The sequence below is a fragment of the Sus scrofa genome, chromosome 7 (genome assembly GCF_054392235.1).
Source record: "Sus scrofa isolate SSC_HxYL_T2T_F1_AM1 chromosome 7, Sscrofa_HxYL_maternal_Yorkshire_Landrace_v2.0, whole genome shotgun sequence".
Lineage (NCBI taxonomy): Eukaryota > Metazoa > Chordata > Mammalia > Artiodactyla > Suidae > Sus > Sus scrofa.
The window spans coordinates 102,494,555-102,507,634 of NC_139389.1; the positions used below are offsets into that span (position 1 = coordinate 102,494,555).

The 13,080-nt window shown below is 41.6% G+C and overlaps 1 protein-coding gene across 2 annotated transcripts in view; it reads right to left on the reverse strand.

The window, feature by feature from the left end:
• RDH11 (retinol dehydrogenase 11) overlaps positions 1 to 13,080 on the reverse strand; it is a 37,406-nt gene that overhangs the window by 12,695 nt on the left and 11,631 nt on the right. Inside the window, exons 2-7 of one of the 2 annotated variants that reach the window (XM_005656347.2) lie at positions 12,157 to 12,275; positions 10,847 to 11,002; positions 9,003 to 9,107; positions 8,026 to 8,235; positions 5,255 to 5,344; positions 4,640 to 4,829 (exon numbers count right to left, since the gene is read on the reverse strand). In XM_005656347.2, the coding sequence (XP_005656404.1) occupies positions 4,640 to 4,829; positions 5,255 to 5,344; positions 8,026 to 8,235; positions 9,003 to 9,107; positions 10,847 to 11,002; positions 12,157 to 12,275 (870 nt within the window). The remainder of the gene's footprint in view (positions 1 to 4,639; positions 4,830 to 5,254; positions 5,345 to 8,025; positions 8,236 to 9,002; positions 9,108 to 10,846; positions 11,003 to 12,156; positions 12,276 to 13,080) is intronic. The other variant, XM_001928767.3, reaches the window with a different exon arrangement.

Consider the following 13,080-nt stretch of genomic DNA (forward strand, 5'->3'; position numbering starts at 1 on the left):
GGAGTCTGAAGAGCCCATTAATCCAATGCCTGCCTGTCTTCCCATAAACAAGCAAGTAGGGGTGAGGGGATGGAAATGGGCAAGAAGGAGATCCAGTGCTTCCTCCCCAGAGTGTGGACGGTGAATAAAACAGGTGGAAGACAGCTGGCATTTACTCACATTTGCACCAGTGTCCTGGCCAGCCGACTGGCCATTCTGACTGTTCTAAGCCTGGCTTTTCAGTCTTCCCTTTGGACCTGGGAGTACCCCCATATTTTAGTAAATTCTCTTCTTGCTTAACTTAGCCAGAGTCCATTTCCACTGCTTTGGAATCAAAGAACCCTAAGCTATACATTGGTCTTTTTTTGTTTGTTTTATTATAGTTAATTTATAAGGCTGTGATAATTTCTGCCATACAACAAAGTGACCCAGTCATACATATACACATATCCATTCTCTGATTCTTTTCCCACACAGGTTATCACAGAATACTGGGGAGAGTTCCTTGCGCTATACAGCAGGTCCCTGTTGGCCAAGTGGTCCATATACTTGAGTGTACATATGCCAATCCCAAACCCGCAGTCCATTCCTCCCACCCCCTGACCTGTCCCCTATGGTAACCATAAGTTTTTCAAAGGCTGTGTGTCTGTTTCTGTTCTGCAAATAAGTTCATTTGTATCCTTTTTTATACACATTGTTTATCCACATCTGCTGTCTAAATTAATGTCACCGTCAATCTCCTAATAACTAAGGCTTGTACCCAGGTCACTGAATCTTGCACAATCCCCTCACTTGTTAGTTATTAGTGGTAAAAATTCTGCCCCTTCAGGGTCTCTCTCACTTAAACCATTCTCCTCATTCCAACTGTTATTATGCTATATCTTAAGCTCGTTATCTCTCATTTGGGGGTACTTGTTTATTCATTGAAAAAAGTTACCAAGGATGTTTTTCTAAAGCACAGACCAGATTTTGTCTCTCTACTGAAATAACTTCTGTGGCTCCTTACTAAGTTTGGCATTATAGATTTTTCGTGATCTAACTATCTACCTTTCATTCCAATTTTAATTTACTTACGGCCCTTTCTCTAAAGTTTTGGAGAGATTCCTTCACAAAATGAAGGAAGAGATAAAAACATATTAAAGTTTTGATCTTATGTGGTATCTTCGATTTGCTTCAGAATAATATGGGATAAACAGAAATACCTAGGAATAAACCTGATCAAGGAGGTGAAAGATGCATATGCTGAGAACTATAAAACATTAATAAAGGAAATTAAAGAATATGCAAAGGAATGGAAAGATATTCCATGCTTTTGGATTAGAAAAATTACTATTAGAATAGCTATACCACCTAAAGCAATCTACAGATTTAATGTGATCCCTATCAAATTATCCATGACATTTTTCACAGAACTAGAACAAACAATCCAAAAAATATAAATGATACCATAAAAGACCCAGAATTGCCAAAGCAATCCTGAGGGAAAAAAAAGTAAGAGCCATAACTCTCCCAGACTTCAGACAATACTGCAAAACTACAATAATCAAACCAGTGTAGTACTGGTACAAAAACAGACATATGGATGAATGGAACAGAATAGAGAGCCCAGAAATAAACCCAGACACCTATGGTCAATTAATACTCAACAAAAGAAACAAGAATATAAAATGGGAAAAAGTCTCTTCAGCAAGTAGTGTTGGAAAGTTGGACAGCAGCATATATACCAATGAAATTAGAACACACCATCACACCATGCACAAAAATAAACTCAAAATGGCTTAAAGACTTACATGTAAGACACGACACCATAAAATTCCTAGAAGTGAACATAGACAAAACATTCTCTGACATAAACCATACACGTTTTCTTAGGTCAGTCTCCAAGGCAATAGAAATAAAAATAAAAATAAACAAATGGTACCTAACCAAACTCTTAAGCTTTTGCACAGCAAAGGAAACCATAAACAAAATGAAAAGACAACCTACAGTATGGGAGAAAATAGTTGCAAACAATGCAACTGACAAGGGCTTAATCTCAAAAATACACAAACAGCTCATATAATTTAACAACAAAAAAAAACCAAACAACAACAAAAAAACCCAAACAACCCAATCAAAAAAATGGGCAGAAGACTTAAATAGACATTTCTCCAAAGACTTACAGATGGCCAAAAAGCACATGAAAAGATGCTCAACATCACTAATTGTTTAGAGAAATGCAAATCAAAACTACAATGAGGTACCACCTCACACTGGTCAGACCGACTATTATTAAAAAGTCTACAAATAACAAATGTTGGAGAGGGTGTGAAGAAAAAGGAACCCTCCTACACTATTGGTGGGAATGTAAGTTAGTGCAACCACAATAGAAAAAGATATGGAGGCTCCTCAGAAAACTAAAAATAGAATTACCATATAATCCAGCAATATCACTCCTGGGAATATACCCAGACAAAAAAAATGATTCAAAGGGATACATGCAGAATTCCCATTGTGGCACAGCAGAAATGAATCCAACTAGTATCCACGAGGATGCAGGTTTGATCCCTGGCCTTGCTCAGTGGGTCAGGGATCTGGCTTTGCTGTGAGCTGTGGTGTAGGTTGCAGATGTGGCTCAGTTCCCGAGATGCTGTGGTTATGGTGTAGGCTGGCATCTGTAGCTCCAATTTGACCCCAAGCCTGGGAATTTCCATATGCCACGTGTGTGGCCCCAAAAGTTAAAACCAACAAAAACAACAACAAAAACAAAGGGATACATGCACTTCAGTGTTCATGGCAGCACTATTCACAATAGCCAAGAAATAGAAAACAACCTCAATCTCCATCAACAGAAGAAGATGTTGTACATATGTACAATGGACTACTTCTCAGGCATAAAAAAGAATGAAATAATACCATTTGCAGCAACATGGATGCAAGTAGATATGAGTGAAGTCAGACAGAGAAAGACAAGTACAATATGATAATACTTATATGTGGAATCTAAAATATGGCACAAATGAACCTATCTACAAAACAGAAACAAGACTTATAGAGAACAGATTTGTGGTTGCCAAGGAGGAGGGAGGGCGAGGAATGGACTGGGAGTTTGGGGGTAGTAGATGCAAACTATTACATTTAGAAATGGATAGACAACAAAGTCCTATTGCATAGAATAAGGAATTATATCCAATCTCCTGTGATAAACCATAATGGAAAGGAATATTTTAAAAAGGAATATGTATATATTAAATCACTTTGCTATACAGCAGAAATTAGCACAAAATTGTAAATCAACTATACTTTAATAAAAAAAAATAATATGGGATGTGAAAAATATGAGAAGCGGTAGTAGATAGGAATGGGGCAGGACTGACCATGGGTTAATGGCTGTTGAGGCAGATTATGGGTATATGGGGACTCAACATGTTATTCTGTCTCCTCCTGTATACTATAAAAATTTTATACAACAAAAGGCTTAAAAAGTCTTCACCTGAAGTTCCTGTAATGGCTCAGTGGTTAATGAATCCGACTAGGAACCATGAGGTTGCAGGTTCAATCCCTGGCCTCACTTGGTGGGTTAAGGATCCAGTGTTGCCATGAGCTGTGGTGTAGGTCACAGATGCGGCTCGGATCTGGTGCTGCTGTAGCTCTGGTGTAGGCCGGCAGCTACGGCTCCGATTAGAACCCTAGCCTGGGAACCTCCACATGCCTCAGATTTGGCCCTAGAAAAGACAGAAAGACAAAAAAAAAAAAAAAAGTCTTCACTTATTCAAGAAGGGAGTTCACTCATGCTGAAGTTCCTGGGCCAGGGATCAAACCCATGCCACAGTGAAAACACTGGTCCCTTAACCGGCCGAGACACTGGGGAACTCCTCAAATTCGTTTCAATGTGAAAAAATAGAACAAGAAGTCCAAAATGGAACAAAGAAAACTAGACTGACATAACAAAATGTAGGAAGAAAAGAAACAGACAGAAAGTATAATCATCCATACAAAAGATGGCATGGATAAAATCAAACCTAGCAGTTACCAAAAAAATGTGAATGGGTCAAATTCTGCTATTAAAAAGTAAAACCTTTAGAGTCAAGATACAGAAGCTATGTTGGAGAATATTCTTTTTAAAAACAGTACATAGATAACTGAAACGGACAGCACAGGAAACTATATTCAATATTTTGTAATAACCTTTAAGAGAAAAGAATCCGAAAGAAGAACACATATGTACAAACTGAACCATGTTGCTGTACACCTGAAACTAACACAACACTGCAAATCAATTATACTTCACTTTAAAAAAATTTAAAAAAAAATTTTTAAAGGGTACAGTATACTAGACAAATCCAAATTATTTCCTATGGGCAATAAAATTCCATTTTCAAAAACAAGATACAGGAGTTCCCGTCATGGCGCAGTGGTTAATGAATCCGACTAGGAACCATGAGGTTGCTGGTTCGATCCCTGCCTTTGCTCAGTGGGTTAACGATCCAGCGTTGCCGTGAGCTGTGGTGTAGGTTGCAGATGCGGCTCGGATCCCGAGTTGCTGTGGCTCTGGTGTAGGCCGGCAGCTACAGCTCCGATTCGACCCCTAGCCTGGGAACCTCCATATGCTGCAGGAGCAGCCCAAGAAATAGCAAAAAGACAAAAAACAAACAAACAAAAAACCAAAATACATTCATACCTGAAATGGTTTCCACTTAGAACCTCAAGACCTTCTGTTAAGGCACAGTACAGGCTGGTCTGGGCTCCCTGCTGAGGGGTCTTGATGAAGAAGGAGAAAAGCCACCAAATCCATCTCAGGAGGGATGAGTGCCGAACCAATTCAGAGTCAACTGTGCCAGGGTGTACTGAGTATGTTGTAACGCCAGAGCCTGTTGTGGGGGTACCATGTAGAGAAAGGAAGACAGGACTTGATGTTGCCAAACGGCCAAAGAGAACAAATGACATGAATAAACATTTGCCCTACGTGGACTCCCTTCCCATGATGTTATCTCAAGCACTCCTCCCAGTAATTTATATCTCCATTTCAAAGATTAGGATTAAGGCTCAGAGAGGTTATTAACTGTTAGGAAGCAGCAGAGTCAGGACCTCTCAGAAGCACTTGACATTGTTGACCATTCTCTTCCTAAAGTTTCCTTTCCATTGGCTTCCATGACTCCATACTTCTGATTTTTCTAAACTTTCTGGGTGCTCCCTCCAGTTTCCTGGACCAGTTAATTAGTTTCTACCCAAACTTTAAATGTTAAGAGTTCTCATGGCTCACTAAACTCCCTCTTTGTAACTTTAGAACACTCACTTTTGCCGTCAGACTGCCCAGTTTCAAATCTCAGCTTTATCGCTGTGTGACCGTGGGCAAGTTCCTGATGTTGTGACTTAGTTTCTGCATCTGTAAAATGGGGATAATTACAATATCTGCACCTCGCAGAATTGTTCTGAGGATTAAATGAGTTCCTATGTAAAAGAGCTTAGAATAGTGTCTGGCGCATAGTAAGTGCTAAATGATATCTATTTCAGGACCAATTTTTCTTTTCTAGAAACTTTGGGATCAGAAATGATTCCAATTTTTTTCCCTGAGTTTATAAAGATAATTCAATTATATATATATATATATAATATACATGTATATATGTATATACATATATAATATACATATAAATGTCTATTACCTACTCTCCCTAGTACAGGTGAAGTTTTTATCAAGCTTATGAAAAAACTGAATTTTCAGGTCTTTATGGATTTCACAATCGCAGATAAAGGACTGTGAACTTGCATTATTTTCCACTTGATGTCTATTCTAGATGACCCATAGTAATGCAGACTCAGAGGTCCAAATTGACTTCATATATTTAAGGCCAAACCTGGTTCTAACAGTGTTTGCCTGACTTGTTGAAAGAACCAGTGAAAGAAACCTGGTTCTTTTAAGGAGGCAGGCATAAAGGACCAGTTTTTAAGAATTCCCCATCTCACCATGCACCTCCAGCCAACGAGCACTCTGGTTTTCACATCCTAAATATCTCTCAGCAGTGTCCACTACCCTCCATCTCCACCACCACGGTCTAAGCTAACCTTATTTCTTACCCCAACCACCGAAATCATGTGCTGCATGCACTCTTGCCCCTATCTTTAAAAAGGCTTTCATTTTAAAGGTTTTGCAATGTTCTTAGAATAAACACTGATCCTTACCGTGGCCCCTATGGAGTTCACCTCTGCCTCACCAATCTCAGCTCAGACCTCCATTCCTCTTGCTTTCTACATTCTAACTATGAAGGTCTTGTCTCACTTTCTCAAGTGGAGCCCAGACTCTTCCTTTCACCTGGAATGTTCCTCCGCCCCCTCTGCTGCCTCACCCAACTCCCACTATAACCCATTTAATTTCTAATCATCCTGCAAGGCCTCAGCCCGGAACGCACTCCCTCAGAAAAGTCTTCCCTGAGCCCTCAGACTGAATAAGGGTCCCGCCACTGCCCCCCAACCCACTATAGGTCCTTGTAATTCCCCTTTAGAGCATTTGTCACCATTTAAATTAAACAACAACAAAAAGCAAACCAGATATTGCCAAGGAAAGGAATAAACTAAGGCATATCTATACTATGAAACACAATGCAGCCAACAAAAGGAATGCGGAAAATGTACCATATGGAAAGATCTCCAAGACATCGTGTTGGAATTTCAGTTCCTTACGTACAGTGTATACATTAAGTGCACAAGGAAATGATTGGAAAGGTGTCTATCAAGTTGTTGACAGTGGTTTCTTGAAGGGATCAAAGTAGGAGGGGGAGAGAGGAGAATAGGTGAAGGGGATTTTTCACCTCTATATACTTCCATATTATTTGAACTTTTTACAGTGAGAATGATTCATGCATTTCTAGATTTATTCTGCCATTGTATACATACTTGTGAACTACCTCTCCCCCCTGCCGAATGTGAACCACTCCACCTCGGAGCCCCTAATCCAGTGTGTAGAACAGCACGGACACTGAATACATGGCTGTTGAATAGATGACTCTTGCATCATGCCCAGGTTTCTTTCATTGCATCACAGCTATTTAACCTTCACACCTGTTAGGTTTCCTCACTCAAGTATCCTCTGCTTCCATCTCATCCTCGCAGCTGGGCCCATCTCTCTACCTCTGGGCCATCCTTGCTCCGTGATCAACCTGTGGGTAGTTTTCACCTTCCAGTTACCCTGGTCCTTCCCAAGCTGATAAAGGATGTTATGCCCTGGGCATAGACTTTCCTCCCCATCTCACAGCTGTCCATGTGGTTTGATGAGCCTGTTCCAACAGGGGGGCACCTGTGTCTGATTCCTTCAGACTGAACTCTGCCTGCCTCAATCCTAAGCAACTCTAATTGTCCACCTTGGATTTCCTTTCTCTTTATTGGAAATCCAGAGTAGACCATGCTAAGGACCTCTGTTTATTTATAACTCCCCTCCCCAAACATACATTTCCCTCTTATTTGACCCTTTGCTGTTAGGCAGACCCCCTCCAGATCCCAGCACCTCTTTTATCCCAATGGCTATAGTTAGTGCCAACTCTCAGCCTTCCCTTCTGTCTAGTTTCACTATGAGTCAAAAACCATGACTTGCTCATGAAGCTTGCATTAATCATGATAATAACCTATGAAGCAGCCCCATTTTACATTTGAGGAAATAAGTCTTGACAAGTTAAGCAACTTGCTGCAGGTCATGCAGCTAGAGTGCTAAAGCCAAGCCTTCAGACTCAAAGTCAGAATTTCCCCATCACCTGCCAGCTATCTCCAATATTCAGGTGTGAGCTCTTTAACTAAAACCAAACCCAGGTGGAAGCAGGTCCCGCCCAGGGGATGGGCTCCAGGAAACAGTTCCCATTCCCATGCCTTTTATATCTCCATTGATTTGTATCTCAACACTCATTTTTTCCTTTTTTTAAATTTTATGTAATGATTTTTATTTTTTTTTTCATTATAGCTGGTTTACAGTGTTCTGTCAATTTTCCACTGTACAACATGATGACCCAGTTACACATACATGTATACTTCTTTTTTCTCACATTATCATGTTCCAAGCACTCATTCTTCTAAGCCTACCTTTTAGCCTCCGGGCCAGTTCCTGGGTGAAGAGAACATTGGCTAACTTGCTGTTACAGTAGGCCAGACCCGCATGGTAGAACTTCTCACCCTGCAGGTTATGGAAGTGGATCCTTCCCATGTGATGTGCTAAGGAAGACACATTCACTACCCTTGATGGGGCTGATTCCTTCAGCTTCTCTAGTAACAGATGGGTCAGGAGGAAGTGACCTATGAGAAAAACTAGAATTAACAGAGGTCAGGGCCAATGTGAGGGTGAAGGGAGCAGTGGTGAGCAAGGCTCAGCTATATATAGCAGGGAGAGAATTAAAGAATAAGGCTTTTTGGAGTTCCCTGGTGGCCTAGCAGGCTAAGGAGCTGGCATTGTCACTGCTGTGGCTCAGGTCACTTCTATGGCTCAGGTTGAATTACCTGGCCCAGGAACTTTTGTATGCCATGGGTGCAGCCAAAAAAAAAAAAAAAAACAAAACAAAACGGAATAAGGCTTTTTGCCTCATTATTTCATTATCAACGACAGAACAAGTTCAGGGAGTGTTTAGGAAAATAGAAACAATCAAAGACTTAAGACATCCTTCCTATAACATAGGACTGGATTATGTGAATGTGAATATCAATATGAAGTCTTGTCTTGTTCCAACTTTAGCATCACTCTTTAAGGACAGGTGGCCTCTCTACCTGAAGCTGACCACAGGGATCACTACAAATAAAGCAACACAGCCCCTAATCCAGTCAGCTTCTTCAAAAACATTCTAGGGGAAATTAAATCTTAACCACAGATTAAAAAGTAGGAAGACCCTCCAGGGAGCCTCAAGTTAATCCCTGAGCTTTTAGGCAGGACCACACTTTTATTATACATCTATGGTCCATTATGGCCCAGGGGTCCAATCACACCACAAAAAAGGTTCAATATGACTCCTAAGTTTTCCAAGGAGAACTTCAGTTTCCCTGTAGCTTTGTGACGAGACAAGATTTCTCACCTAAGTGGTTGACTCCCATGTGCGTCTCAAAGCCGTCTGCTGTCTTGGAGTAAGGACACATCATCACTCCTGCATTGTTGATCAAAATGTGGAGATGCTTTTCTTCTGCAGGAAGAGGAGATGGAGTGTGGAGGTGGGCAGCCACAGCAGTTACACCTTCCAAATCCACCCCACACCCAGGCTTTGAAATGGGGATCCATGGCTTCCATCTTTCCGCTATTTTCCCTTCGTACTTATTTTGTATTGTTTTTCATTTTAGGACTTTAGTTGAATCCTATATACTTTCACTACAGGGCAAAATTCCACTTGACACTACCAAAAGGCCTTTCCAACCTTTCCAATTCAGGAGCTACTACCTGCTTTGGGGAAGGGTTCTGTCTATCTCTCCCAACAGCAAGACTTCCCAAGCTGAGCAGGAAATGCCAAAGCAAAAGAAAAAAGGATTTTTTGTGTGCCTCCCTGCCACTGGGATTCAGGTCCCCGAAGAAACAGTGGTTTCACCTCTGTGTTGCATCTGCCAACTCTCTCTTATGGCTTATTTTCTCACATGCTTTGTAGTTTCTGACTAAAAGTGTTTATCAGTGGCAGCTGTTTTTCCTGGGAGGCTTAGATCCCTGGGTTATGAGGGAGGAAGCCTACAGAGTACTCTTGTACTTGCTTTTGATGAGATTCTATAGGGCTTTATGTTAACTTCTCAGCTCAAGTTTCTTACACCATTTGATAGAGTGAATGAAATCCCCCCCACAGGAAGTTCCTGTTGTGGCTCGGCGGTAATGAGCCCGAGTAGTATCCACAAGGTCACAGGTTCGATCCCTGGCCTCCCTCAGTGAGTTAAGGATCCAGCATTGCCGTGAGCTGCATTGTAGGTTGCAGAGGGGCTTGAATCTGGCATTGCTGTGGCTGTGGTGTAAGCCAGTGGCTACAGTCCGATTCAACCCCTACCTGGGAACCTCCATATGCCGCCAGTGCAACCCTAAAAAGACAAAAATAAATAAAAACCAAAAAAAAAAAATCCCCCCCCCCCAACAAATGATGCCAGCCTGAAGTTCTAATTTCTTGCAGATGACCCTTTATCCATTCATGTTCTAAAGAGAGGATAAGCTTCTATGTCATATCCCTGAGCTGGTGGCCTGGATTTTTTTTTAAAAGCCTGGTACTATGGACCAGGTAGCTTTTTGTGAATCACAATCTCGTGTGGAGCCTCAGACAGAGCAACACAGCCCTCAGCACCCTGAGGTCTCATCTCCTATCCCTGTATGGGTATTTGGCCACCAGACCTTAAAGCCCATACTGAGTTCTTGTACATCTAAGAGATTTTTGGCTTTAGCTCTTTTGCACTGCTATGACTTTCTGAATTCACTTTTTGTTTCTGCCTCTTGAGGATTTCCCTTCATTACTAATGAGTTCAGCTCTGAATCAGAAGTCTGGGGTTATATCTTGTCTAGCATTTCTATGTGTCAGCGAGGGAAAGGTATCTTTTCCTTTTGGCTAAGTCTACCATGTTGACTGCAAGACCCTCAGCATAGTCTTCAGTTCTAAATTTACCTGCTGGAGTTTCCATTGTGGTGCAGCGGAAACAAATCCAACTAGGAACCATGAGGTTGCGAGTTCAATCCCTGGCCTCGCTCAGCGGGTTAAGGATCTAGCGTTGCCATGAGCTGTGGTGTAGGTCACAGACATGGCTTGGATCTGGCGATGCTGTGGCTCTGGCGTAGGCCAGCAGCAACAACTCCGATTAGACCCCTAGCCTGGGAACCTCCATATGCCACGAGTGCGGCCCTAAAAGGACAAAAGACAAATATAAATAAATAAATAAAAACAAAAAACAAAAAACAAAAACTTACCTGCTAAGAAGCCCTTAGCAAAAGCTCGAATAGATTTAGTATCAGCCAGGTCCAGTTTCCGCACCAATACCTGTTGGTTTCCTGTCATGTTCTGGATTTCTCTGGCTACCGATTCCCCCTTTTGCACATCCCGGCAGGCTAAATATACACGGGCTCCTGTCAACCAACATGTGAAAGAGAAGAGATGAGTTGTCAGCTCTGATTTTTTTTTTTTTTTTTTTTTGGCTGTACCCATGACATATGGAAGTTCCTGGGCCAGGGATCAAACCTGTACCACAGCAGTGACTGGAGACACTACAGTAACAAGGCTGGATCCTTAACCCACTGCACCTCAAGGCAACTCCTGTCAGCTCTGTTTTTGAATGAGCATTATAGACTTAATACTAATGTTAAATGTTATTTTCTACTGTTTTTTTTTTAAATAATTGAAGTATAGTAGATTTACAATGTTGTGTTGATTGCATCTGTACAGCAAAGTGATTCAGTTATATACACACACCCATTCTTTTTAATTAATTAATTTATCTTTTTAGGGCCGTGTCCTTAGCATATGGAGGTTTCCAGGCTAGGGGTCAAATTGGGCCTGTAGCTGCTGGCCTACACCACAGCCATAGCAACTCAGGATCTGAGCTGCATCTGCAACCTATACCACAGCTCACAGCAACACCAGATCCTTAACCTACACGCTTTTTAAAAAAAATGTTCTTTTCCATTATGGTTTATTATAGGATATTGAACATAGTTCTCTCTGCTGTACGGGAGGATCCTGTTTTTCTTCCATGTGTAATAGCTTATATCTGCTAACTCCAATCTACTACTTTTTTTAAAAAAGGAATTACCCCTACTTCACACAGATGAACAAATCAGTAAAGAAAAATAAATTAACAATATTTGTCATGCATCCATTATACGGAAAACATTGTAACATTGTACTAGTATCAAACCAGCAAATCAGTAGGGCACTTGGAATGTTTTTTTTTTTTTTTTTTTTTGGTGTTTTTGCCATTTCTTGGGCTGCTCCCACAGCATATGGAGGTTCCCAGGCTAGGGGTCTAATTGGAGCTGCAGCCACCGGCCTACGCCAGAGCCACAGCAACGCGGGATCCGAGCCTCCTCTGTGACCTACACCACAGCTCATGGCAACGCCAGATCCTTAACCCACTGAGCAAGGCCAGGGATCGAACTCGCAACCTCATGGTTCCTAGTCGGATTCGTTAACCACTGAGCCATGACGGGAACTCCTGGAATGTTCTTGAACTGCAAGGGCTAAAAGAGCAGTAAGCAGGAAGGAAACAAGCAGATGATCTTGCCTCTTTTAGCCAGCTCTTTGGCCGTCTCCTTCCCAATGCCTGTGTTGGCTCCAGTGACCACAGCGACCTTCCCAGGAAGCTGGACGGTTGATGTACACACCCCGCTGGACAGCATTTTCCTGCAGACAGAAGAGAGCTTGTCAGTTCTTCATTCTCTTTGTCTCAGTCAGAGGTCCTATAACACCCTCATGTCAGCAGGTCCCAAGGTGGAGGGCTGCTTTGGTTCCGTCTATTGTTATCCTTTCATAGATTGAAGGAAGGTTGGAGGAAAGAAAACAAAAGTTTTCTGCTCTTAAGATTTTCTTGCTCAAAATTATCTGCTCTTGCTTAAGGACAGATGTGATTTAATCATAAGGGCGAATATTAGCTTTGTTCCCTGCAGCATGAGACCTAGATGAATTTTTTTTTTTTTTTGGTCTTTTTGTTTTTTTAGGGCTACGACCATGACATATGGAGGTTCCCAAGCTAGGGGTCTAATCAGAGTTGTAGCGGCAGGCCTACACCACAGGCACAGCAATGTCAGATCCGAGCTGCATCTGTGACCTACACCACAGCTCACAGCAATGCCAGATCCTTAACCCACTGAATGAGGCCAGGATCGAACCCGCAACCTCATGGTTCCTGGTTGGATTCATTTCGGCTGCACCATGATGGGAACTCCTCGGAGAACTAGATGAATATTTGTTTAACCAGGTTCCTCATTTAGGGTGTAGCTCTTTCTTAGACTTAAGAAATCACAAAACCTAGCCAAAAAAAGAAAGAACTGGCCCACTTATGTTAATCTGTCCCTTACTGTCACTTTTTGGCCTTGATAAAATAGCTTTCACAACACAGAAGTTAAAATTATGAAAACTTGCCAACCCGGGGCAAAAAGAACAGGAAAAAAAAAAAAAAAAAAAACCCCACTTACACACACTTAAAAAT